Genomic DNA, 25,941 nt, shown 5'->3' on the forward strand with positions numbered 1-25,941 from the left:
CATTATTATAAAAAAGCCCTTTAGAAGAGACAGAAGGGGCCGGTGGATAATGATCCAGGCCCTCCCAAGGCTATCCTGTGTTTCTATCTGTCTCTCTTCCCTCTATATTTCTATCTAAATCTCTTATGCCTCAATCCTCAAGAGTACACTGGGGAAAAATATGGGAGATGGTCTCCCACAGGTCTTGTTATTTCAACAACTCATTCCTGTATTTAATAGATGTCTGGGAGCTTGTGGTTTTGTCAGGTACTGTTGTGCTTGCTGGAGATACAGATAGTAAACAAGACAGATAAGGACCCTGCTCTGTGGTGGTTACTCACGGGTAACAGCCGAGGACTAAGATGGTATTGAGAGCTGTTAAGACAGGAGACTCATGGCTACTCACTGAGGAGGCTGAGATAGATGGGCACTGGAGGTAGGTTCCTGAGAAAAAGGCAGAGTGGGTGATACTGAAGGTCTAGAGGAGGCTGCTGTTCAGTATCTCCTGCCTGGGGAATGGTGCCACCCACATGGTATGGATCTTTGTACATCTACACAACATAACCCACAGACCAACCTGAGCTACATAATTCATCATTAAGATTCTTCCCAGGTGATTCTAATTGTGTCAAGTTGGCAGTTAAAATTAACTAACACATGAACTAACATCATTTTTGGTTAACTAAATTACTAGAACTGATTCAGCTTAAAATTTTAGGGATTTAAAAATTAAATTTAGGGCAGTGGTGTCTCATGCTTTTAATCCCAGCACTCGGGAGGCAGAGGCAGGCAGAGCTCTGAGTTTGAGGCCAGCCTTGGCTACAGAGTGAGTTCCAGGAAAGGTACAAAGCTACACAGAGAAACCCTGTTTCGAAAAAACAAAAAATAAAAATAAAAATAAAAATAAATAAATAAATTTAAATTTAAAATTTAAAAATCCTAGCATTTTAAAAGATAAAGCCTTTCTGTATGCATTCCTAGTAAGGGGACATAACAATAGCAGAAACTCATTTCCAGCCTCATCACTGTTGACATTCTGGCTAGGACATTCAGTTATGAGGACTGCTGTCAGAGCAGCATTTCTTCCCTCCAGTTAGGACAGATCACAGGTTACACAGGTAAAGTAGCCCTCAGTTGAGATTCAAATGCTCAGTCAGGAAAGGTGTTTACTTGTTGATGTTTTCCACTGTCTGAGGAAGTTCTATAGTGTGTTCTTTTCTCTGTATTTATTCTTTGATATGTCTATGATGGGATTATAAAATGGTTATAACCATTTTAGAAAACCTGGTCACAGAAATGTTAATTTACTCCTAGGTTTATAGTCAAGAAATGCAAGCCTATGTCCTTCAAAAAAGGTAGACATAAATTTTTATAGCAGGATTGTTCATAATAGCCCACAGTGGAAACAGGGCAATTGCTGACCAGCTGATGTGCAGATAAACAGAATATGAGATATGTATATAGTGAAAATTCATTTGGCCGTAAAAAGGAATGATGTATTAACACATACTACAGTGTATATGAACCTTGAAAACACCATGCCAAGTGAAAAAGGCCAGAGAGAAGACTACAGATTGAATGATTCCATTGTATTAGCTGCTCAGGCTAGGAAAATACATTGAGAAAAGTGTATAAGTAATGGCTTGGAGGTCCAGGCAAGGAATGAGGGGTGCCCCTTGAAATAGGTAAGGGGTTTCTTTTGGGGAATGATAAAATGCTCTCAAATAAGACAATGGCACATGCCTTTAATCCCAGCACTCAGAAGGCAAAGGCTGGAAGATCTCTTAAGTTCAAGGCCAGCCTGGTCTAGAGTTTCAGAACAGCCAGAGAAACCTGTCTCAAAAAAAAAAAACCACACACACACACAAAAATAAATAAAAAATAAAAAATAAAAAAAAAATTAAAAAAAAGATAGTGGTAATGACTACACAACTCTCGGCACATTAGGAACATGTTCAGTGATGGGATTGGAATGATGGCGCAGTGTCCAAAACACATAGTACTTTTCAGAGGACCCAAGTTCAATTCCAGTAGCCGTGTTGGGCAGCTTACAACCACTTGTAACCACAACTCCAAGGGATCCAATGCCTCTGGCTTCTAGGGGGCACCTGCACTCACAGGCACAGACAGTAACTTAAAGTAATAAAAATGCTGGGAGTGGTGACACACATCTTTAATCTTAGCAGTTGGGAGGCAAAGGCAAGATGATCTCTGTGAGTTTGAGGACATAAAGAGACCCTGTCTCAAAAAAACAAAACAACAAAAGTAAAAATAAAATGAATTATGAAAAACAAACAAAATAATAATAATGATTAATCATTAAAATACATGTTCAGAGAGTAGTACATTTAAAGGAATGAATTATATGGTTTTTGGATTATATAGCTAATTACCAAAAAAAAACTTTATTAAATGTCATTTTCACCAATTCTAACCAATTGTTACTTCTTTCCTTCCTCCATTCAGGAAGAAAGGCGAAGATTGAAAAACGCAATAATAATCCAGTCATTTATTCGAGGCTATAGAGACAGAAAACAACAAGTAAGTTTGTTCTTAAAACAGAGGTGGCGTACGCCTGTAATCCCAGCACTCGGGAGTCAGAGGCAGGTGGATCTCTGTGAGTTTGAGGCCAGCCTGGTCTACAGAGCTAGTCCAGAACAGCCTCCAAAGCTACAGAGAAACCCTGTCTCGAAAAACCAAAAACAAAAACTGAGAGGTGGGTACTTGTGGCCCAGCCTGACAACCTGAGTTCAATCTCCACAACTCACATGGTAGGAGACAACCAGCTACTTCAACCTCCACAAAACATGTCATCACAAGCATACCCACACATATACATAAAAATCAATAAATATAGTATAAAAATTAAGAAAAATGAACCAGGACTGGAGAAATGGCTCAGAGGTTAAAAGCACTGGCTACTCTTCCAGAGGTCCTGAGTTCAGTTCCAACAACCACATAGTGGCTCACAACATCTATAATGGGATCTAGTGTCCTCTAATGGCATGAGGGATACATGCAGGCAGAACACTGCATACTTAATAAATAAAAAAAATTTTTTTTCTTCAAGACAGGGTTTCTGTGTGTAGCTTTTGGAGCCTGTCCTGGAACTCATTTTGTAGACCAGGCTGGCCTCAAACTCACAGAGATTCACCTGGCTCTGCCTCCCGAGTGCTGGAATTAAAGGTGTGCACCACCACCGCCCTGGCAAATTTTTAAAAGAAGTAAAACATATAAATGTATACAACCATACCCTTAAGGAAAAAAAGAAAAATGAACCAGGTGTGGAGCATACCTCTAGTCTCAGCATTGAGGAGGCAGAGGCAAGCAGATCTCTGAGTTCAAGGCTATCCTGGCATACATAGTGAGTTCCAGGACAGCCAGGGCTATGTAGAGACCCTGTCTCAAAACAACAACAGATGAACAAACAAAAAAAGAAGAAAAAACAGGATTTATTTGAAGAAGAAAAAAAAAAAAACTGAGAGAGAAATAGAAGGCTGTATGAGAAGTTATTTTAGATATAGTATTGTTTGTATAAGTAGAATCTGTCCAGTCGGATCTCTGAGTTCGAGACTAGCCTGGTCTACAGAGCAAGTTCCAGAACTTATGCAGAGAAACCCTGTCTCGAAAAACAAACAAACAAAGTAGCATCTGTCTTGTATGAATTTTGTATGCCTACTTTATAAAATTTAGTGTTAATAAATAGTATTTTTCCTAATAAATAATTGTACTTGTTTTACTTGAAGATTTATGAATAGGTGAATTTTTGGGAAATTTTAAGTAAGACAACTGGTAATTACAGAGAAGAAAGGAGTGGGTGGTCCTGTTAGTAGACATTTTGGATTTCCTCTGCATCCCAAGTTAGGAAATTTTGTTTCTGGATTATTTTTCACTTTATTTTAGAACATCACTGTCTTCAATTTAATACACACATATAATGTATGGTGATTGCATCCCACCTTACTTTTTTAAATGAACATATTTGCAATTGTAACCATTTTTAAGTTCACAATTCAATGGCATGAATTACACTTAAGATATTAATTACACTTATGATATTCATTAATTACACTCATGATACTAAATTACATTTGTGGTATTCATTGATTACATTCACAGTATTCATTCAATAACTATATTTATGATATTCATTAATTACATTAATTATATTGACTTATTACATTCATGATATTATGTCCTGATACTACTGTCTGTTTGTGGGGTTTTTCCATCACACAAAACAGAAATTCTGTACTTAGGAAACCATTGTTCTATATTCCTTTCTTCTCCATCTTGAGATAATTTGAGTCTAATCTTTCTGTCTCTATGAATTTGTATATTCTGTGTATTTCGTGTAATGAATTCTATAGTATTTATCCTTTTTTTAATGTAAAGACATTTTATGTACAACTGTAGGAGAAATAATACACAGATAGCTTGAACATAAAAACAGGTTATAATTCAAAAGTCCAGGGTTATTTGAAACTGGAAAATATTTTCTCTGTAGAAAATAGTAAAAATAATATTTCCTAATAAGCCCTTTTAAGCCAAATAATAGCTGAATTATACATATAAATATTGATTAAATTCTAGGATACAGAAGAAACCTATCTTCATCTGTTCAGAGAGTTACATTTTACTTAAGTTGTGTGAGATTCCTATTCATCTTCTCCTTCACTATTTGATTTACAGCACACATTTTTCTATAGGCTAATCCACAATCTAAAAGATTTTAGCCTCCCCTGGAAGTACAGCCAGTATATCCTTTAATCAGCTAGATACGGTACAAATTCTTATCCTAATAGTGTTTTTTTTTTTTAAATCTTTAACTGATGGTCCAGTAACTACTTCTTAGTTGTTGATCACCATACCTATAAAACACTCAGTGCTTATTTCCATCATGACAACTATGGATTAGTATGTTGATACATGGCTTCCTGTACTTACAGTATTCCATCCAAAGAAGTGCATTTGACCGATATGCTGACTCAGCTCAGCCTGGTGGCACCTTCTGCCTTGCTGATGGTCCCAACCTTACCCTCTTGGTAAGGCAGCTTCTATTCTTTTACAAACAGAGTGAAGACTCCAAACGTTTGGTGAGTATAGACACATTTTCACTTAGGTTTGTTTACCTATTTTTCCATCTCCTTTTTGGGGTGTGTGTGTGTGTGTGTGTGTGTGTGTGTGTGTGTGTGTGGGAGAGAGAGAGAGAGAGAGAGAGAGTGTGAGAGAGAGAGTGAGAGAGAGAGAGAGAGAGAGAGAGAGAGAGAGAGAGAGAGAGAGAGAGAGAGAAAGAAAGTGGTACGTGTCTGATGATCAGGAAGCCAGATGACCCCTCCCTGAGTTTATGCCTTTTTTTTTTTTTTTTTTAAATCCAGGTGACCTCTGTGTTAGTGTATTTTACTTTTAAAAGTCAATGTACAAGCCAGGCAGTGGTGGTGCATGACTTTAATCCCAGCACTTGGGAGGCAGAACCAGGCAGATCTCTATGCGTTCGAGGCCAGCCTGGTCTAGAGAGGGAGATCCAGGACAGGCACTAAAACTACACAGAGAAACCCTGTCTCGAAAAACCAAAAAAAAAAAAAAGAAAGAAAGAAAGAAAGAAAGTCATTGGATGTTTATTCTTTTCTTTAGTTTCTTGAGACAGGGTTTCTCTGTGTAACCACTGTGGCTGTCCTGGAACTCAATTTGTAGACAGACCAAGCTGGCCTTGAATTCATGGAAATCTGCCTGCCTCTGCCTCCACAGCCCAGAGACATATATTATGTATATATTAAAGGCATATACACACATAAAATAAATAAATAAATAAAATGGGGGGAAGCGGTGGGGGGGGCACAGTAGTCCACCATTCTGGACTTTGCTTCTGGGCAGCTGTCTGGAATCCTGTCTGAAGTCCAGGAGAAGAGGAATAAAAGAGTAGCAGGCATCTAACTTTGCCTCTCAACAGACTGGACTTAGGGTTTCCTATTCCTGGAAACATGTAGGTGTTGTGAGTGTCTCCAGAGCACCTTGGTGTATGAGAGCTCATTTGTGATCTGGTTCTAAAGAGGCATGCACAGATGTGCTTCAGAAGCTGGACCTTGGGGTGAAGTGGAGGCTTTGACCCCAGCCCAGGCACATGAAAAGCAAATAGTTCATGTGCAGATTGTGAAATCCTAAGTAGAGCAAAATGTCATCAAACACAGTTCATACAAGGAAAGAGTTTAGGGACTGGAAAGATAGCTCAGTGATTAAAAGCACTGGCTGTTCTTCCAGAGAAGTGGGTTCAATTCCCAGCACCCACATGGTGGCTCACAACTGTCTGTAATTCCAGTTCCAGGGTACCTGACACACATGGCAAAACACCATGCACATAAAATAAAAATAAATAATTTTTTTTAAAAAAAATACCTGCAATTAAAAAAAGAAAAGTGAGTTTAAACAGATGTGATGGTGAATGCCTATGATCCCAGCACTAGGGATTGTGACAAGTTCTGACTGACTGAGCTACAACTGAGACTCATTATCAAAAATAAATAAATCAGGAAGTTCAGAAGAGATCCTGAATATTTTCAATTTGCTAACAAAAGTGCAAGAAGTTTTCCTGTGGCAAAAGTCACCACATTAGTTCCTCAATTCCCACTTAGAAACAAGCAAGATGCCACCTTGGGTAATTGTTTAATGATACTAAATTCAGAGTTAATGTTTACATCTACCCTTAACCCTTTATCTATCTCTCTCTCCTTCTCCCTCTCCCACTCCCTCTCTCTTTCTCTCAGCATGCTCCCAAGATAGGGTTTATAGCTCTGGCTGTCCTGGAACTTGGGACCAGGCTGGCCTCTGTCTGAGATCCACCTGCCTCTGCCTCTGCCTCTGCCTCCCAAGCACTGAGATTAAAGGTATATACCACAACTACAGCACAACTATATTTCTTACTATGACTTTAATATGGTCCTCTGTCAAGACAGTAATATGCTATGATTGTGGTTTTTTTTTCCTGTATGTAGCGTACTTTTAACTTTTCTTAAGTTAATATGTGCCTCACTTTTTAATTAAGTGATTTTCTTTGAATCTCTTAATCTCTTCCGCCTGGCAACAGTTCTATGCTCCATTTTTGGTGCAACTTTTCATAAGACTTGGGCTGTTCCTGTCTTCATGCTATTCTTCCTAGCACTCTCTAGGCCTGCAGTTGTCCTGAGAAAGCTTTTGTTTTGCTTCTCCTGATTTCTCTTTGTCTTTCTACTCTTCTTGTTTGTTTTTTATGTTACTGATACTTATTCATCTTTGGTTGACTCTTAAGACAAGATATGTAAGGACAGTATGGGGCTCTGAATTGGTAGAATACTTACCTCGAATGTGTGAAACCATCCTTTCTTAGGATTTCTATTGTTTTGATGAAACATCTTGGGAGGAAAGAATTTATTTCAGTTATACTTCCATATCACAGTTCATCATTAAAGGAAATCAAACAGGGCAGGAACCTGGAAGCAGGAATGATGCAGAGGCCATGAAGAGGTTGCTAATTGGTTTGCTCTTTATGATTTGCTCACCCTGCTTTCTTATAGAAACCAGGACTACCAGCCCAGGGATGACTCTACCCATCTGAGCCATCCCACATCAATCACCAATTAAGGAAATGCCTTATAGGCTTACCTGCAGGATCTTTTGGGGGCATTTTCTCAGTTGAGGTTCGTGTCAGATTACTAGCATACAAACTACCAGCACTACAGAAACAATCACAAACAAAAAAGCAAAATAGTATTAAATACTCATGTGCCTTTATTAAAGAAATATTAAGCAAAACAGATGTTTAATTAGTGCAGTTTTTTTAGATAATAACGTCACTTGTCAAATTCAGGGTATGGCAAAATGGCTTAGCAGGTTAAAGGTACTTGTGCCCAAGCCTGATGACCTGAGTTGGATTCTTAGGACCAACTTGGTAGAAGGAAAGAACTGACTCCTGCAGGTCATTCTAAACTGTATACACATGCCATGGTATATACTCACATACCTACAACACGTAAATAAAAATGAAAGAAAATAATTTTAGAAAAGATTGCCAAATGTAGAACAGAAACTAATTCAGAAAGTGTTGAAGATAGTATAGTTTTCTTACTTTGAGATTTTTAAATTCACTTCAGATACTTGGTTAATAAAGTAAAACTTTATTCTTGGAGTTCCTACAACTATCCTCTAGCTTTTTTTGGGGGGGTGGGGTGGCATTTTGAGACAGGGTTTCTCTGTGTTGCTTTGCGCCTTTCCTGGAACTCGTTTTGTAGACCAGGCTGGCCTCAAACTCACAGAGATCCGCCTGCCTCTGCCTCCCGAGTGCTGGGATTAAAGACACGCGCCACCACTGCCCGGCATGTCCTCTAGCTTTTTATCATGCTTAGTTTTTGTATGTCTAGTTTTTGTTAATAGGAGCCACAAAATTTAAGATAAGCCCTGTGTCAGGTAGTATAAAAAAGTTTATATCATGTTGGTTCCCATGAAAATGGACAATGTGGCCCCAGATCAGAGTGATCTTCTATACTTTCAGACAGTATTAAATAGACCTTATGATTTGAAAGCAGAATATAAGTCTATTTTATAAAAATATAGTGGAGAAAATAGAAGAGAGTTCTTGTTAGGTATTGAAGTTTCAGAGTCATTTCAGAATCAGCCACATACATGCTGTTTACAGCCAAACCTTGTGAACACAAGGGACAGACTCTGACATTCCACTTTACTGAACTCACAGGCCAGTCATCATTGTGTCCAAAAGAGTGGACTCCTCTGACCAGCCCAGTTATGTGATTGTCCTTGGCCTGAGAACCATGTGATTGCCTTCCTGTGAGGAGTGTGTAGGAGAAATTTCTCTTTAGTAAATCTCTGTGTGTAACATAAAAACAACAACAAAAAACCCTTAAATGGTGCATGGAGTTAGGGAAAGGAAACAGAAAGAAAGGATGCTGAAGGAGACTGCACACCTAAACACAAGAAGGGCAGAGTTGTTCATGCAACTTAAGGGTAGTGCTCTATTTCCTGTGTGGTGTTCTGGTATATTGCTTCCTTTTGCTTATGAATTGTTGTTTCAAGTAGAATGAGCTTTATGTATTCTTTGTTTAGAGACTAGTGTAGTAATGTAAATTAACATTGATGTTATTAAGATAGAGAATACAAGTCTTTTTTTTTTTTTTTTTTTTTTTTTTTTTTAAGCTGAGGACCGAACCCAGGGCCTTGTGCTTGCTAGGCAAGCACTCTACCACTGAGCTAAATCCTCTACCCAGAAGAATACAAGTCTTGTTAAGAAAATCCTGACTTAAAGCCTTACTCTTTATCAAGTTTTGATTAAAGTGTGGAAACCATGTAAAGATTTTTTTTTTTAATATTATCTAAATAAGCGAGCAAATTTTATGGGTTAAACGCTGTATTTTTATGTTTCACTCTTACAGATATGGCTGTATCAGAACTTAATTAAACACAGCTCTCTGTTTGTCAAGCAATTGGATGGATCAGAGAGACTCACATGCTTATTTCAAATAAAGAGGTTGATGAGCCTCTGTTGCAGGTAAGTTTTTAATCATAGTTGGAAACTTAGAAAATGTGTGAGATATCTATAGGGGCTAAGTGCTTTGGGAAGCAGCTTTGTTTTGTTTTATTGGTTTACTGTTTTGTTTTGTTTTTCTTAATGTGTATGGATGTTTTGTGTAGTTGCTTGTTTTTGCTCTTTTGGGGGACCTGCCACCCAGCAAATAAATCACATGGAGGCTTATTATTACTTATAAATGCCTGGCCTTAGCTTGTCTTGTTTCTTGCCAGCTTGCCTTAACTTAAATTATCCTGTCTACCTTTTGCCTCTGAGCTTTTACCTTTTTCTTACTTCTGTCTACCTTTTACTTTTCCTCCACGGCTGGCAGTGTGCTGGGTGGCTGGCTCCTAGCATCCTCATCTCCTTGTTCTCTTGCTCTTTTCTTTCTTTCTCCCAGATTTCTCCTTCTGTTTATTCTCTCTGCCTGCCAGCTCCATCTATCTTTTCTCCTGCCTCTCTATTGGCCATTCAGTGCTTTATTAGACCATCAGGTGTTTTAGACAGGCACAGTAACAAAGCTTCACAGAGTTAAACAAATGCATCATAAACAGAAGTAATACATCTTAAAATAATATTCTGCAGTTTTGCTATGTATAATTCTATGCACCATGTGCATGCCTGGTACACACAGATACTAGAAAAGTGTGTGAGATCCCCTGAACCTGGATTTACAGAGGTGAGCCACTTTATAGTACTTGGAACTGAACCCCAGTCCTCTGGATGAACATCCAGCACTCTTAACCACTGAGCCATCTTTCTAGACCTATGGATTTCTGGGTTTGTTTGTTTGTTTGTTTGTTTGTTTGTTTAAGATAGGATCTTGTTTTTCAGCTCATACTGGCCTTGAATCAAAAGTAATCTTCCCTGCTTTGGCCTCTCAAGAGCTGTAGTAAAAATATAGATACCTTTATAGGAAGACATAGATGTTAGTAAGTACTGACGGGATTAAAAAGGAAAAGAGAGGATATGAGGTACCTATTGGGAAGGTCTTTGTAATGAGATCAGTTAGAGGTGGGGATGGCTCTTGATGTGCTAGGTCAGAATCAGCCTGTAGGGGAGAGCATCTTGGCTTTGTATGAGCAAGTAGGGAGCCAAAGGAAACTTTTGGCCAGGGTCTCACAGCCTGAATTTTCTCCTAAATTTTTCAACCTAAAAAAAAAAAAAAAGGTTCCCCAAGTGCTCATTGCCTACTGTCTTGAGTCAGCAGTTCCTTTTTGTTTGCCTGTTTGTTTGCTTGTTGGTTTGTTTGTTTGAAACTGACTATGTAGACCAGGCTGTCCTTGGGATTTACACCACCACACCCAGCATGGAGTCAGTACTTACTGCAGTCAACCAGTTGAATGTTTTGCTGAACCATTGTAATTTCTTTCTCATAGTGGCACTCTACTCCCCAGGTACTTCCACATCTAGTTCTAGAAAGAAGGGTCCTTCCTTCTACAAACCCCAATATCATGATCAGTCTGAAAAGGACTTGAGATTAATGTTGCCTGATCGCATCTGGGTTGACAGGCCCATTTGTAACAGCTGAAAGGCCCATTTCACTCAGCAATAGGCATTGGGTGAAATGCTCAGTCCATTCTCAGGTTCCTGAGTTATCATCACAGACGGAATCTGTGATTACATAATACCACTGATACCTGTATCCAGACCTGCACCCTCCAACATGTTCCTCCAGGTAATGCTTCAAAAATGTGTTGGAAATGACTGGAGAGTAGAGATAGCTGAATCTGATGGGTATGGGCTATAGGATATAGCCAAAACAGGTAGTAGTGAAGCCTGGGGCTCTGATGAAGGTGAGTTCAAGATACATGTGAATTTTCAGTGGAGCTATTTGAAGTGAAGGGTTTTAGAGACTACGGGAACATCAAACTGGATAGGGCTCAATGGATTGTGAGAAAGATAACAAAAGACTGGTCCTTTGGGGACTGCTGAAAAGAGCAGAAGGAACCAGCTGATTGAAACTGAGGTGGAGAGGGGGGATAGGTCAAAATGAACACTTTCATCTGACCCTCAATGAGGTTAAAGCCCGATTCTCAGATGAATCAGTCTGAGTCAGGTCTTAGTGTTCTAATGTAAGGCAGGTTGGATGCTATAGTGGACTCAAATACACTTTCTCTTCCTGAATGAAACCTTTGCTTTGTGCAGCCTATTTAGCTCTTGGTGGGAGCCATGGTTCTGTTCTCAGGTATCTGCCAAGTAAAGAAGCAGCCTGTATGAGCTGGGCAGGATGCTCAGGAGCCTGTTTGGAGCTGTTTCAGTTATTCATTTTTCCTTCAGCAGTACCCTTGGTCTGATGCAGCAGTGCAATGTGGAGTGGCAGAAGCATCCACAGAGAGAAATAACAAGGAACGGATTGAGGGTAGTAGTTGGGGAAAAATCATACTTGGTCTTTTGAGGAGTTAGCCTTGATGGTACAGAAGGAAGAATTGCCAAATTAAGAAAAAAGAATATTATATAGCTCCAGGGCCATGCATGACATATGTCCTTGGAAAGGTGAAAAGGCAGTTTATCCATACTGTCAAGAGGCAAACAGGGAGAAATAGGCAACAGGTGTGAGCCTCACTTTGAAAACAAAACCTCTCTCTGAGTTGGATCAGCACACACTTGAAAGTACTATCAGTATTAGAGAAATAGAAATCCATGTTGTGATACATACTCATAGACTCAAGAGTTGAATTCTAATGCTTCCTACCAAGTGCTAGGATATGGTGCAGTGGGGACCTCTCACAGTGTCTGTGGGAACCTGGTGGCTTCACGTGCAATTTAGACCCATTTAGGATCCAGTAGTTGTGTACATAGAAAATACCCTGAGGTTGGGTTTAGCACAGTGGTAGAGCGCTTGCTTGCAAGGCCCTGGGTTTGGTCCTCAGCTCTGAAAAAAAAAGAAAGAAAGAAAGAAAGAAAAGAAAGCAAAGAAAATACCCAAAAGAGATGAGGCATAGTATATACACTGGAGCTTATCCTTAAACACCAGTACCAGCCTCACTCTGAGACACAATTTCCCAACCCCAGATACAACATTTTCACATGGGAGACAATAGTAGCAAGAGGAGAGGCTTCAGTCAAGATAGTACAGAACCAAAGAGAACATGTCTATACTGTTGGGAACCGTAGATCTGAACAGACCCAATGTCACTGGTTGCAGAGGCACTTTTCCTAGAAGCCTTACCTTCTTGTGTTCAGGTGTGCAGTCTCCTTCAGCATCCTTTCTGTTTCCTTTCCCTAATTCTATGCACCATTTAAGGGTTTTTTGTTGTTGTTTTTGTTTTTATGTTACACCCAGAGATTTACTAAAGAGAAATTTCTCCTACACACTCCTCACAACTTCTCTTGCAACAGTCCATGAGTTATGATTTTCTGCCACTGTTTGCAATCTTTGGTCCTCTGTTGTCTCTCCCTCTGAGATTGTATATTTTTCATGTCTACCTGATAAAGGATACTATTAACACGTAATAAAAGACTCAGGAAGTCTGAACATTGTTGCTTGAGCCCTGCCTGTTTTCAGAGACCCTGGCAGTGGTGCAGTGGCTCACGTACTCATTACAGGAACTGGAGGAATCAGGGAAACTTGCGGCCCTGGCTTTTTAATCAGTGTGTGAATTTGTTTTTACAGGTTGCTGCAAAACTGTAGTGATGACAGTTTGAATGTTGCACTTCCAATGCGAATGCTTGAGGTGTTTTCATCTGAGAATACATACTTGCCTGTTTTACAAGATTCCAGCTATGTGGTGTCAGTGATTGAACAAGTTTTGCACTACATGGTTCATAGTGGTAAGTGGCTGGGGCAGACCTGTAGAGGTGGACATTGTTGTAGAGGCATGCATTGGCTTGTGTGTTATTGAGGGATGGTACTGCTCTGAACAGCACACTGTGATCTTCAGAATAGAAGCTATGTGAGCCTTCTGGGAGAGTGACAGCAGCCACAGTCTAGTGTTGTTACCAGCCTCTGGAAATGCAGAAGCCTTTTTTTCACTGTCTGTACTTAATTATTCCAGTTCCTCTGGTTAATCATAAAAGGAGCTGGTTTGAGGCCAGGCGTGGTGGTGCATTTCTTTAATCCCAGCACTTGGGAGGCGGAGGCAGCTGGATTTCTGTGAATTTAAAGCCAGCCTGGTCTACAAAGAGTTCTAAGACAACCAGAGTTGTTAGAGAAACCCTGTCTCGGAAAAAAAAAAAATATATATATATATATATATATATATATATGGGAGCTGGTTGTTGGTTGTTCTTGAAAGTCATAAGTTAAAGAACTTGCTTGTTTTATTGAAGTATTAACCTATATAGATTAATTCTAGCTGATTAGATTAAAGCCACAAAGATTAATGTCTCATGCATTTTCACTGTAGAACTTAGTAAGTGTAAAAAACTTAAAACTTTGTTAAAAATCTCAGAAAAGTAGTGACTTAGTTAAAATCACAGTGAAATTTATAGAGTTTGATTTTCTAAGAAAAAGATTAATGATGGCAGTGAACTTAAGTGAACTGGAGTACTGTATATACTTAATTCAGGCTAAGCATTTGATGAGAATTTTATCTTTCCCATTTTCTAAAACTGTTTGGAAGATAATCATGAGCTGTACCTTCTTTGAACTGTTTCTAAAAATAAAAAATGATTGAAAATCTTCCATCAAAATTGCTGCTTCTGTTGTCTGCAGTGACACAGCTGTTTTTCACTTGTTTTAATGAATTATTTTGTGGCGTTACTGTTGTATGTATAACCTGTCTTCAAGTCACTGAGTCCAGGTTGTAGTCTTTAAGTATGTTGTTTCCTCTAAAAGAAATTCGGAAGCCCCTACAGACAAGCAGGTCATGGTCAGGCTAGCAAAGTGAGACAGGAGACATTCCCTCCATCAGAGCAAACTGCCACCAGCAGCCACTGGATAGCATGAAGGTCTTGAGGAAGACATCTACTGTCAACTCAAGCATATGAATGTGTCTGGACCCATGAATTCATTGTAACACTAAGGGAGCCCACAACATTAATTCCATACTGAGGTGTTTGGGAGAGGGATCACAAGGTCATATTATGGACCTTACTGGGATTATGGGACTAGGAGTTAAGCCTGTTGATTAAATTAATAACACCAGACAGTTGGCAGTTTTATTACTTAGTAGCTATTTGTGATATTAAGAAGTGTTAATTCACTTTTAGCTTTGATAATGGTCCTCTTAAAATATTTAATCTTGCCAGTATGTGGTGGCGCACATGGTAATCCCAGCACTCAGAGGCAGAGGCAAGCGGAACTCTGAGTTCAAAGGCCAGCCTGGTCTACAAATCGAGTTCCAGGCCAGTCAGAGCTGTTACACAACGAAACCCTGTCTTGAAAAAAAAACAATTAATCTTTATCTTTTCATGATATACTGAAGTAATTATGTCTTAGGTTTGCTTCTGAATGAGTGGGCAACAGTGGGTCAAGACTGGCATAGTAGGCATTGTTGGTGCTAGCTAAGCACTGGATGTGAGTCTATGTGCTATTCAATCTTAGCAAAATGAATGTAGCCAGATGTCATGGCTCACCTGTTACCATAGCTCTTGGGAGACTGAGGGAGGAGGATTGCTGTGAGTTTGGTACCAGACTGAACTAAAGAGTGAGACTTGCTGGGCGGTGGTGGCACACACCTTTAATCCCAGCACTTGGGAGGCAGAGGAGGCCAGCCTGGGCCACAGAGTGAGCTCCAGGACAGGCTCCAAAGCTACACAGAGAAACCCTGTCTTGAAAAACCTTTAGAGAGAGAGACAGAGACAGAGAGAGAGACAGACTCTCTTCTTCCCCTTTCTACCCATATAGCTTTGTAAAGACGTTTAAAAATTGATGATGGCAAGTGAGATAGCTCAGTGACTAAAGGCACTTTCTGCCGAAAACTTGATGATCCGAGTTCAGTTCCTGGGTTCATCAAGGTAGACGAAGAGAACAAATTCCTCTAAGTTGTCCTCCGAAAGTTCCCAAAATAAATGTATTTTAAAAAATTTTAAAATATTTCTCTATTGTTGTAAAAAATGGCACTAAATATAAATGTATTCCTCCCCCTTTTTTAGGGTATTATAGATCTCTCTACTTGTTGATTAATAGCAAGCTTCCATCAAGTATTGAATATTCCGATTTATCGAGAGTTCCTATAGCAAAAATTTTGCTGGAGAATGTCCTAAAACCATTGCACTTTACATACAGCTCCTGTCCTGAAGGTGCAAGGTGGGTGAGTGGAGACAGTCACATGTTTTCTTTATTAGTTTGTCATGGTTCACAGGGAAGTGTGCAGTGTACTCGTCTCTGTCTTGCTTGTGCCTAACATAAATTTGTAATTCTGATGATCTGGCTTTTTATTTCCTGCTCTTTAGTACCCATCATGAACAAAATTATCTTAATAGAAAAGATAAAAATCAAATTCTAGTCTCTACTTTAGAATATAGATTGTTTACTTAGGAGGACATTTGGGGAAGTGATTTTAATCTGTGATTTGATGGATAGAATGTTTTGATTCTTTTAAATTCCTCTTCCTTTCCAGACATCAAGTTTTCTCAGCCTTCACAGAGGAGTTTCTGGCAGCACCTTTTACTGATCAAATTTTTCATTTCGTCATTCCGGCGTTAGCAGATGCACAAACCGTGTTCCCTTATGAGCCCTTTCTGAGTGCATTATTGTTACTAGAGAGTCGAAGTTCAAAACGGAGTAGCGGAGTGCCATGGCTCTTCTATTTTGTTTTAACTGTTGGCGAGAACTATTTGGGTATGAAATGCAAGATGTATTTTTCTTAACTCCTGTATAGGTAGCTGGGCAGATGAGTCAGGAGGAGATTGCAGTGACATTTTAGCATGCATTTCACAGATCGTTGTAAATCTGGAAATCCAGGCTGTTTTCCTAGTCTATGTGCCACATCTTGGACCCTCAGCACTTTAGTTCTGATACTGGACTTGAAGAGAGGGTCAGACCCCACAAGTCAGGCTTAGTCCTGTGAGCCTGCCTGCACTTCAGACCCCGTTGCACAAAATGTGGTGACCAAGTAATAAAAACTGGGGTTCCTGCAACCCCTTCCTTAAACCTCATAGTTTACTAGAGTCTGAGAATCATGTTGACTAATGTATTATAATGGTTACAACTGAGCAGCCAATAGAGGTCTGTGGGGAGGGTATGGGGCTTGAACATTTATCTGGTATGTTCAGGGGCTCAGAACCTTGTTCCAGTTTCAGTAGCCCTTCTCCTGATTGCTTCTCCTTAGAAGCTGGGATTGGGCTTAAAATTAAAACTCTGGCCTGTTTATCACTTTACCTGTCTAGGTATTAGCACACCTTTAGACTGTTTAAGCCTTCAGTAACCTCTAGCAAGAACTCAGTGGGTGTGGCCAGAAGGGGCTTACAGGAGTAACCTTGCTGGTACTCGGGTCAAAACCAAATACATTGCATAATATGTGGCAGTTTGAATTTAATTAAACCAGTAAGGCCCGTTCAGAAGTACCTCTCTGGATGAAGAAAATGATGGCCAAACGTCTGAAGTAACTCTTAGTAACTCGTGTGCTGATTGTCTGTCTCTCCAAGGAGCACTCTCTGAGGACGGCCTGCTGGTTTACCTACGAGTGCTCCAAACCTTCCTCTCTCAGCTACCTGCTTCACCCACCGGTGCAGGCCGTCCTGACTCCACCAGCGACTCTGAGGATGATAGTGAGGAGACTGACCAGCCTACCAGCCCTGTAAGCCACTATACTAGAAGTATTCTTCTAGCTTCTTACCTTCAGTTCTACAGCCAGGGGAGCAGGCAGCTCTGTTAAGATAAACTGGTCAGTCTTCTCTCCTGTATGCCCTTATTTAAAGTAATCCCAACCCCAGAATCAACTTGATGTCTCAGGTTGCCAGTAGAAATGAAAGAAGTAAATGCTGTGCTTACAGCTCAAGCAGCTTCCTCAGCATTGCATGAGCACCATCAGCTCCCTCTGAGAGAGGCTGGGGAAGTAAAGTTGTATACAGTCTGTTTCCTATCTATGCTAAGATGTGGCATAGGCTTTGTTACAGAAAGCTCTTCCTTCCTGTGAGCAGAGCTGGTTTAGGAACAGAAGCATGTATTAGCCCCTGCCTGATTACGTTTGGTTACTGCTTCCATCTATAGAAAATATTACTCCACTTGCAGACATCCCCTTCCCATTGTTCATAATTGTTTTAGGGGATCTCTTATACAGTTTTGTGTTTTAATTCCCTTTTTCTTCTTCCTTGGAGATTATTCTTTAGGGTGAGAACTAATTATCCAATTACAAATAAGCCAAGAACTACTCATTTCTGGGGCAGGTGCCATGGCTCACTACTATAATAATGGGAAACTGAGGCAGGAGGATCTTAAACTTGATCTCAAGACCACCTTGTGCTACCTATTAAGTTTGAGGGCAGCATGAACTATATAGGAAGACCATGTCACAAACCCTCCCCACCAAAAACATTCATACTCAACTCTTTTTGACTTTTAGATTGCAAAATTATATGTATCAAAAACAGCAGTACTAGCAAAATGTTCTCAAGGTTCAAGTTTAATGGCTGGAATTTAAGGCTTTTACTCTGAGAGTGTTAGATTTGGTAAATTACTATAAATTGAATATTCAAGTTTTCAGATAGTCAGTAGTACTGTCACAGATAATCTCATTTATACACATACATTTTCATGTACATACATCAGGAAAAGGCGTATATCTTCACTTAATACTCTAAATTAGTAAACCACATGGCATAGGTTTTATTCAGTAAATTAAACCTAGAGGAAACTAATTTATTATGTGTTTTACAAAACTTTTGAATTTTTTTGTTGTCTCATAATCTAAAGTAAAATGTCATGAGATAATAGTCTCATTGGGTTTGGTTTCTTAGTACAGCTAAGAACAATGATCATGGAATGAATTTTTCGTAAGCTATAAATGCTGTAAGTAAGACCTGAGCATTCATAGTTGCTGTGTTTCTGTGGAGAACAAAGTGGATGCATGATAGTGACTGTTACTCGAGGAGTTGGATTACCTCAATGGGTATGTTAGCAAAACTATTGGGAGGTAATGGGATGTGGCTCGTTGTTAGGGGAGGCTTGTGTTTCCTCTTCAGAAAGATGTAAAGTGATTGCACTCAACTCACTTAGACTCATTTCTCTGTTGTGTTTAGGAAGATGGCAGGGTCTCAGCCCCATACATAACCGAAGAATGTCTGAGAAAGCTGGATACGAAGCAGCAGACCAACACTCTGTTGAACCTGGTGTGGAGGGACTCAGCTAGTGAGGAGGTCTTCACGAGGATGGCTTCCATCTGCCACACACTGATGGTGCAGCACCGTATGATGGTGCCCAAAGTCAGGCAGGTCTCTTTGGGTTGGTGTGCACAGGTTGGGGGAGTGTGCCATCTCCCTGTGAATCATGGAGTGTAAACTGTGACCTGTTTGTCTGTTTTCTGATAAAAGAGGACAGAGGATACTGGATTCTCCAAACCATTTCTAAAAATGAGAGTCTGTTTTCCTTTTTGGAACCATTTATTATTATGTGTCCTTCCTGGCCCTGAGTATGGTATAGTAACAAATTCGTTAAGCTAGCTTTGCTTGCGTATGTCTTGCATATGAGTGTCTTGCATATGAATGTTTAGGCCTCAACATCCATTTTTAAAATTACAGCTCATAGCTATGTGCCAGTATGCTGATTTCTTTTTAGGTTTTCTTCATGGTGCCTTATTTTGTTTTGTTTTGTTTTTTGGGGGTTTTTGTCAGAAGGGTTTCTCTGTAGCTCTTGGTGCCTGTACTGGATCTCATTCTGTAGACCAGGCCAGCCTTGAACTCAAAGAGATCCTCCTGGCTCTGCCTCCCAAGTGCTGGGATTAAAGATGTGCACCACTGCCACCCGGCTCATGGTTCCTTTTAGTTTATGTTACCTGTAGTCAGTAAAAATGAATGAATGAATGAATGAATGAATGAATGAATGGAAGGAAGGAAAGAAGGCAAGAAGGAAGGGAGGAAGAGAGATGTTTTAACCAGGTGGTGGTGGTGCACACCTTTAATCCCAGCACTTGGGAGGCAGAGGCAGGTGGATCTCTAATTGTAGTCAGCAAAAAGGAATGAATGAACAGATAAGTAAACAAACAAACAAACAGATAGATAGGTAGGTAAATGAAAATGTAAGCTATGAAAGAAACTTTTGACTGGGCAGTGGTGGTGCACACCTTTAATCCCAGCACTTGGGAGGCAGATCTCTTAAATTTGAGGCCAGCCTGGCCAAGTTCCAGTACAGTCAAGGGTACACAGTGGAACCCTGTTTCAAAAACAGGAAGGAAGGAAGTGAGGGAGGGAGGGAGGGAGGGAGGGAGGAAAGGAAGGGAGGAAGGGAGGAAAGAAATTTTTGGAACAAAACAAACAAAATGTGTTAGTTTTTAAATGCAACCTGTCACCTGGGCTCTGTGCTCTAATGAGCTGTTCACCCCTTGTAGTCAATTGCAGTAGAGCAGGTGTGAGACCCGAAGGCTCTTCACCTTGATAGGTACACATGATCTATAATAGGAAGGAATCCCTTGCTTTGGATGATAGTTTTTGGACATACAAGCATTGCTGCCTTGGTCGTGCTTAATTCCAAAGGTGTTTAAAGAATAAAGCAACTTTCTATGTTGGCTTAATTTTATGAGTACAGCCCTGTTCCCTCTCAGAGCAACTTATCCAGGATTTTTATTTATGTTCTAAATATAGTAGGTTTTAAAATTTAGGCTGGGTGTTTGTTTGTTTGTTTTTGCAGCTCATGAAACAGCAAATGGACTTAAGGCTTTAACTGCTTTCAGTCTGTTTTTTGAGTATTTTCTATTTTTAGAGCTGAGATTGGTGGGTTTAGTTTATCTTTAGCGTTGACTATCAGAATTATAAAGGGTGTGGTAGTCTTTTTTTTATATGATAGAGATTTCTAAGACAAGCATGGGTGTGCAGAAAAGAGACAGAGAACTCTGTATGGGAGGATACAGTTCTGCATAAAATTTTAAAAAAGGATGATAGTGTATTATTCTGTGGTTGTATAAAGAAAAATTGGTTGCATCTACAAAAACTCAGAAAAGTATTAGCTAGTTGGAATGTTCCAGAGATGGGGAGAACTCTTTTAACTGCTGTTTTATGTTGAGTTTGCCATCAAGTCACCTAATATTATCTGATTAAATTATAAAGGTGGCAGAAGTACCGTTGTGTCCAGAGATCTGAAGTTAGGGAGGGAGTATCAGCAGAAACATGAGGTGCTCCAGCCTTCCATTTCTAGCAGCACTGAATGGATCTGTGCAAGTTTGCAGATGTGCTGCACTGTTGGCCTTTGACTATCACTGCCTACCCAGTCTGCATAGCTGCTTCTCTTGATATGTCCATATGGTCAACCCGGGCCCCCATTAGCTCACTCCCAGGTTTGCCTGCCTTTCTCAACAAACTGTACCATTTGTGATGGGCTTAGTGTGTATGTCTTGAGGAGATATATAGGAAGTATCTGTCTGCTTCTGAATCAGGCTAGTGCTCATAAACTAGAAAATTACTCTAACCAGGCTAACTTGATGAATAAATGAGCTGATTAGGGAAGGCCTACACAGCTATGGACAGCATGCAGGCAGCTATATTCACTAGTTACAAGCCCAACCCATGCTCGTTTATAGAGCCCGGCGTTTAAGTAGCACCTACCAGAAGGCAGAAACAAACCAGATTTAGAAGAGCTACATGCTGTTATGAGGTTATCCTTATTCTTAGAGTTCATTAAAGGTCTCAGTGAATGCTAGCATTGGGAGGTTTGTTTGTGTTCTGCTGCAGTCTGGCTCATAGTCTCAGTGTGTGAAACAACTGAACAGTGGCCTCCTGCAAAACAGCAATGCTTTTACTGGAACTCAAAAGACTGTTCCCCCTACATTGTCCTGACCTCTTTTATGGGCTCCCTTTCATAGAGAACTATATTTTCATTCTTTGTAGTGGTGGCTGGTGGTAGTTTATTTTTTAAATAGTTGTGGGCTTCACCTGCTTAGTTTCCCTCATGGGTTCTTTTTTTCTGACTCTTTTTACTAAACTTCACTTTTTCTATTTACCTTTATAGTTCTTCTCTTTCAGCTGGTAGTACTCTTGACCCCCCTTTTTTGGGGGGGGCAGGTTTTTTTTTCTAAGACAAGGTTTCTCTGTGTATCTTTACACCTTTCCTGGAACTCACTTGGTAGACCAGGCTGGCCTCGAACTCACAGAGATCCTCCTGGCTCTGCCTTCTGAGTGCTGGGATTAAAGGCGTGTGCCACCACTGCCCAGCTTTTTTTTTTTTCTCCATAATATATTTCTTTTCTTTTTTTTTTTTTTTTTTTTTTTGAAGATTTATTTATTTATTATATATACAGAAGAGGGTGCCAGATTTCATTACAGATGGTTATGAGCCACCATGTGGGTGCTGGGAATTGAACTTAGGACCTCTGGAAGAACAATCGGTGCTCTTAACCTCTGAGCCATATCTCCAGCCCATGCGGGGGTGGGGGGTGGGGTGGGGTGGTTTAAGACAGGGTTTCTCTGTGTAGCTTTGCACCTTTCCCGGAACTTACTCTGTAGCCCAGGCTGGCCTGGAACTCACAAAGATCCGCCTGCCTCTGCCTCTTGAGTGCTGGGATTAAAGGCACACGCCACCTCTACCCAGCAGTACTCTGGCTCTTAAATTTCATCATTCATTTAATGACTTCCTAGGGTTCCAGAATCTTGTTGAACTGCTAGAGCTGTGTCATGTGGGACTTAGACATGCTCTCCACCAGGAATCCCCCATCTCCCAGAAACTTCCTTCCTTCTTCATCCCAGTAAAACTGAGCTCATCTTTTACTTCTCCGTGCCCCGACATTGAACTACTATCCCCTACACAGTATAAGTATTATAAAAATATTCAAATCCTCAGTCACATTAGTCAGTGTGGTTGGGGATCACTGCATAGACAGCAGATTAGAAAAGCCCTTCCTGGAAGCCCATTGGACACACTGTCCTAGTTTAAGCTGGATCTGTCTTCCTCAGTGAGCCCCATGCATGTTGAGTCAACATACTTTGTCAGAACTTCATTCTTCAGGCCATGTTTTGACAGATAGATGGGTTAACAAAACCAGAAATAGTTTCATAATCTGAAGGCTCATCTGTGGATCCCCTTTGCTTTCAGAACAATTTCACATTCTTTGCATTGTTGCCTTACAGGGTCATGTCTTCAAGCATTATCAGTTACCATCCTAACTTTACTTTTGGCTACAGAATGCCTTTGCCTAAACACCCTTAATCACTTGCTTTCTTTTTTTTTTGATCCTGGTACTCTGTGCACGTGATCTCTGAATGCCTCTTCTTTCTTTTACCTTAAATGGGGCTACCATGCTCTTCATGCTCTTGGAGACTTGGCTTTTTGCTCTCTTGACTGAGCTCAAAAGCTGGGAGTAAAGTTTTGGATGTGTGCAGTAGTCAGTAAGGTTGCCTGTAGTTTCAACATTTAAAATGTCTATGAGGCACCCAAGTTAGTTAGTCTCAACATAAACTTAATTTTTCTCTAAAAACTAACAGACTGAGCCAACTTAATTGTGGGAATTCACTCTTCCAATGAACTTGGGTTATCTGGCTCAGAGGCGTTGTTTTCTGGGTACGAGACTGCTTAAAACTGAGGAGACGGTGTCTGCACTCGCTTGCGTTTCTCTCTCTCTCTCTCTCTCTCTCTCTCTCTGTCTTCAGGGACTTGGACGGCTGGTTCCATTCACCCCCTGGGCAGAACCAGGGTGACAATGGCTGTTTATTTTGTTCTGTATCCATGAGTGTATTTCTCTCCATTTTATATCTTATAAAACTTTGATACCCTTTGAGAGACTCTTGTGGATTTGCCTACCACTTAATTGGATCTTTTGTTTATTCATCATTGTAACTCAGACAACTGTGTACCATGTGTCTTCTCAGTGCTCTCAACATGCCATGGTAATGACTACTCTTTAGCTCTTGGGCCACAGGTTCATGTCTTGACCTTTCATAATGTAAGGTAAATGGTTATACTGGTGTACAGTTTGTGTTAGGTTGTGTGTTAGCTATTATATAATGTGTATGTGGTTTATAAACATTTCTATAATGCTTTAAAGAAAACAGTAAGGAGACAAATTTTATTCTTTGCCTATAATTTTGTGTCTTCTAAATTATATTGTCAGACTATAGCCATAGATTTAATAAACTCTTTACTCTTTAAAATTTGAGTCCTACTTCATGAGTGAAGATCATATAAAACTAATAAACTTAAACTTTTTTTTTTTTTTTTTTTTTTTTGGTTTTTCGAGACAGGGTTTCTCTGTGTAGTTTTGCGCCTTTCCTGGATCTCCCTCTGTAGACCAAGCTAGCTTGGAACTCATAAAGATCCGCCTGCCTCTGCCTCCCGAGTGCTGGGATTAAAGGCGTGCGCCGCCACCACCACCATCCGGCAAACTTAAAGCATTTTACCAATTCTATTTTGGATTCTTATCAATTTTAAGCTAATTTCATGTAGTTTATTGTTAAACACAATAGAAATAGGACTGTTTTGTCAAGGTTAGCACCACAGTAATGTATTATAAGTTTTGAAAACTACCAAGTAGTCTTTAAATATTTGTGAGAATGAATTCTCAAGGCATAATTTACTGCTGATGTGGTAGCATATACATATAGTGCTGGCACTAGAGAGGTTGAGGGAGGAAGATCAAGAATTCAAGACATCTTTGGCTATATGAGACCCTGCTTTCAATATAAAAAGAAGAGGGAAAGACATATGTAAATATGGAAGAACTGTACACCAGAGTCATTTTAGAACCCCATCCCTTTAAAGATTTCATTTAGTAGTGTTAAAGAATAGTAAAGAGTGGCAGCATCAGACAGCACCCTGAGTGGTGAACACTACCTCTCAACTAAAACAGGTTTATGTGCTGGGTCTAGATGTGTGTTTTGATATGTTGTTTGAGACGGGGTCTTTTTATGGCCCCCCCCCCCCATTTATATATTTTTTTTAATTATGGGATAGGGGATACCCATGGAGGCCAGAAAGAGTTAGAAGTGGTTATAGGCCACTAGTGTAGCTGCTAGGATCTGAACTTAGGTTCTCAGCAAGTGCTTTTAACCTTTGTGCCATCTTTTTAAGCCCTTAGGTTTTGCTCTCAACACAGGCTTGCAGATTCCCATGTAGCCCAGGTTGGCCTGGAACTCCCAATAACACTTAGGACATTTGGGATTTATTTTTAATCTTGCATATCTCAGAAGTGAATTGTTATATATCTTATTTTAATACTTCTTTGTCAAGAAGTGATACCTTCAGCAGCAAAATGCAAAGTGTGGCATACTTTTTTTTTGTTTTTGTTTTTCAAGACAGGGTTTCTCTGTAGTTTTGGATCCTGTCCTGGACTAGCTGTGTAGACCAGATTGGCCTCGAACTCACAGAGATCCACCTGCCTCTGCCTCCCGAGTGCTGGGATTACAGGCGTGCACCCCCACTGCCCGGCAAAGTGTGGCATTTCTACTCACATGCTAGAAGAACTGCAGATGTCTAGCTGTGTTTCTAAAACCTATAAGGCTACCCACTGAGGGTCTCAAGAGGCCAGGGATGTCTTGGATATGAGCCATGTCTCCACTGTGTTCACCTCTGGCTTCATATGCCCCAGAAGCACTGGCCTGAGTTTATAAAGTCATTCCTTCCCTAATTAACTTAGAGGGTTGTTACAGTGAATACAGTATGAGTGCTTTTAATCTCTCTCAGTACAGGGAAGGACAAGTCACTTCTTTACCTCTTGGAAATAGAGCCCCAAACTTAATTACCTTAGTAATTGAATTAGAAGGTCTAATAATTTTTTTTATTATTGCCCATTGAATAAATACAGATATTTCAAAATTAGCCTTAAGTACAACTTGAACTATGTGGCCATTAAAATGGTGTTTCAGAGCTGGCTGTGGTGGTATACACCTTTAAGGCAGATCTCTCGGAGTTTGAGTCTGAGGACAGCCAGGGCTACACAGAGAAACCCTGTTTTGAAAAACAACAACAACAGAAAAAGATGTTTCAGAAAGATCTTAATCTTAGTAGAATTGCCATAAGATGTTGTTTGAGAAGAACATCTAGTATGAAGTATACACAAGGGTATATATTAGAGAGGATTATTAGTTTTGAATATTTCTGAATGGATGAAGTGAAACACTGCTGTTTTGTTTGTTTGTTTGTTCTGTTTTGACTTTGCAGTTTCAGATAAAAGCTCAAAAGAAACATGCATTTTGAAAACATAAAATTACTATACATTTTTAAAATTTAATTTCTTGATGAGAAATAAAATAAGGAAATATGGACTATTAGGATGTTTTCATGTAGAAAGTTTATTTTTTTTCTTTTGTTTACTTATTTATTTATTTGCGGGAAGTGGCATTTGTGTGCCATGGAGTGCTTGTGGAAGTCAGAAGACAGAAAACCTTTG

The 25,941-nt window shown here is 39.9% G+C and overlaps 1 protein-coding gene across 1 annotated transcript in view; it reads left to right on the forward strand.

The window, feature by feature from the left end:
- Ube3c (ubiquitin protein ligase E3C) overlaps positions 1–25,941 on the forward strand; it is a 117,267-nt gene that overhangs the window by 16,234 nt on the left and 75,092 nt on the right. Inside the window, exons 3-10 of the mRNA XM_036180679.1 lie at positions 2,446–2,520; positions 4,929–5,075; positions 9,396–9,511; positions 13,146–13,303; positions 15,569–15,722; positions 16,036–16,256; positions 17,063–17,214; positions 18,656–18,843. Of these exons, the coding sequence (XP_036036572.1) occupies positions 2,446–2,520; positions 4,929–5,075; positions 9,396–9,511; positions 13,146–13,303; positions 15,569–15,722; positions 16,036–16,256; positions 17,063–17,214; positions 18,656–18,843 (1,211 nt within the window). The remainder of the gene's footprint in view (positions 1–2,445; positions 2,521–4,928; positions 5,076–9,395; positions 9,512–13,145; positions 13,304–15,568; positions 15,723–16,035; positions 16,257–17,062; positions 17,215–18,655; positions 18,844–25,941) is intronic.

This window comes from Onychomys torridus, chromosome 3 (assembly GCF_903995425.1).
Source record: "Onychomys torridus chromosome 3, mOncTor1.1, whole genome shotgun sequence".
In the NCBI taxonomy this organism is placed as follows: domain Eukaryota; kingdom Metazoa; phylum Chordata; class Mammalia; order Rodentia; family Cricetidae; genus Onychomys; species Onychomys torridus.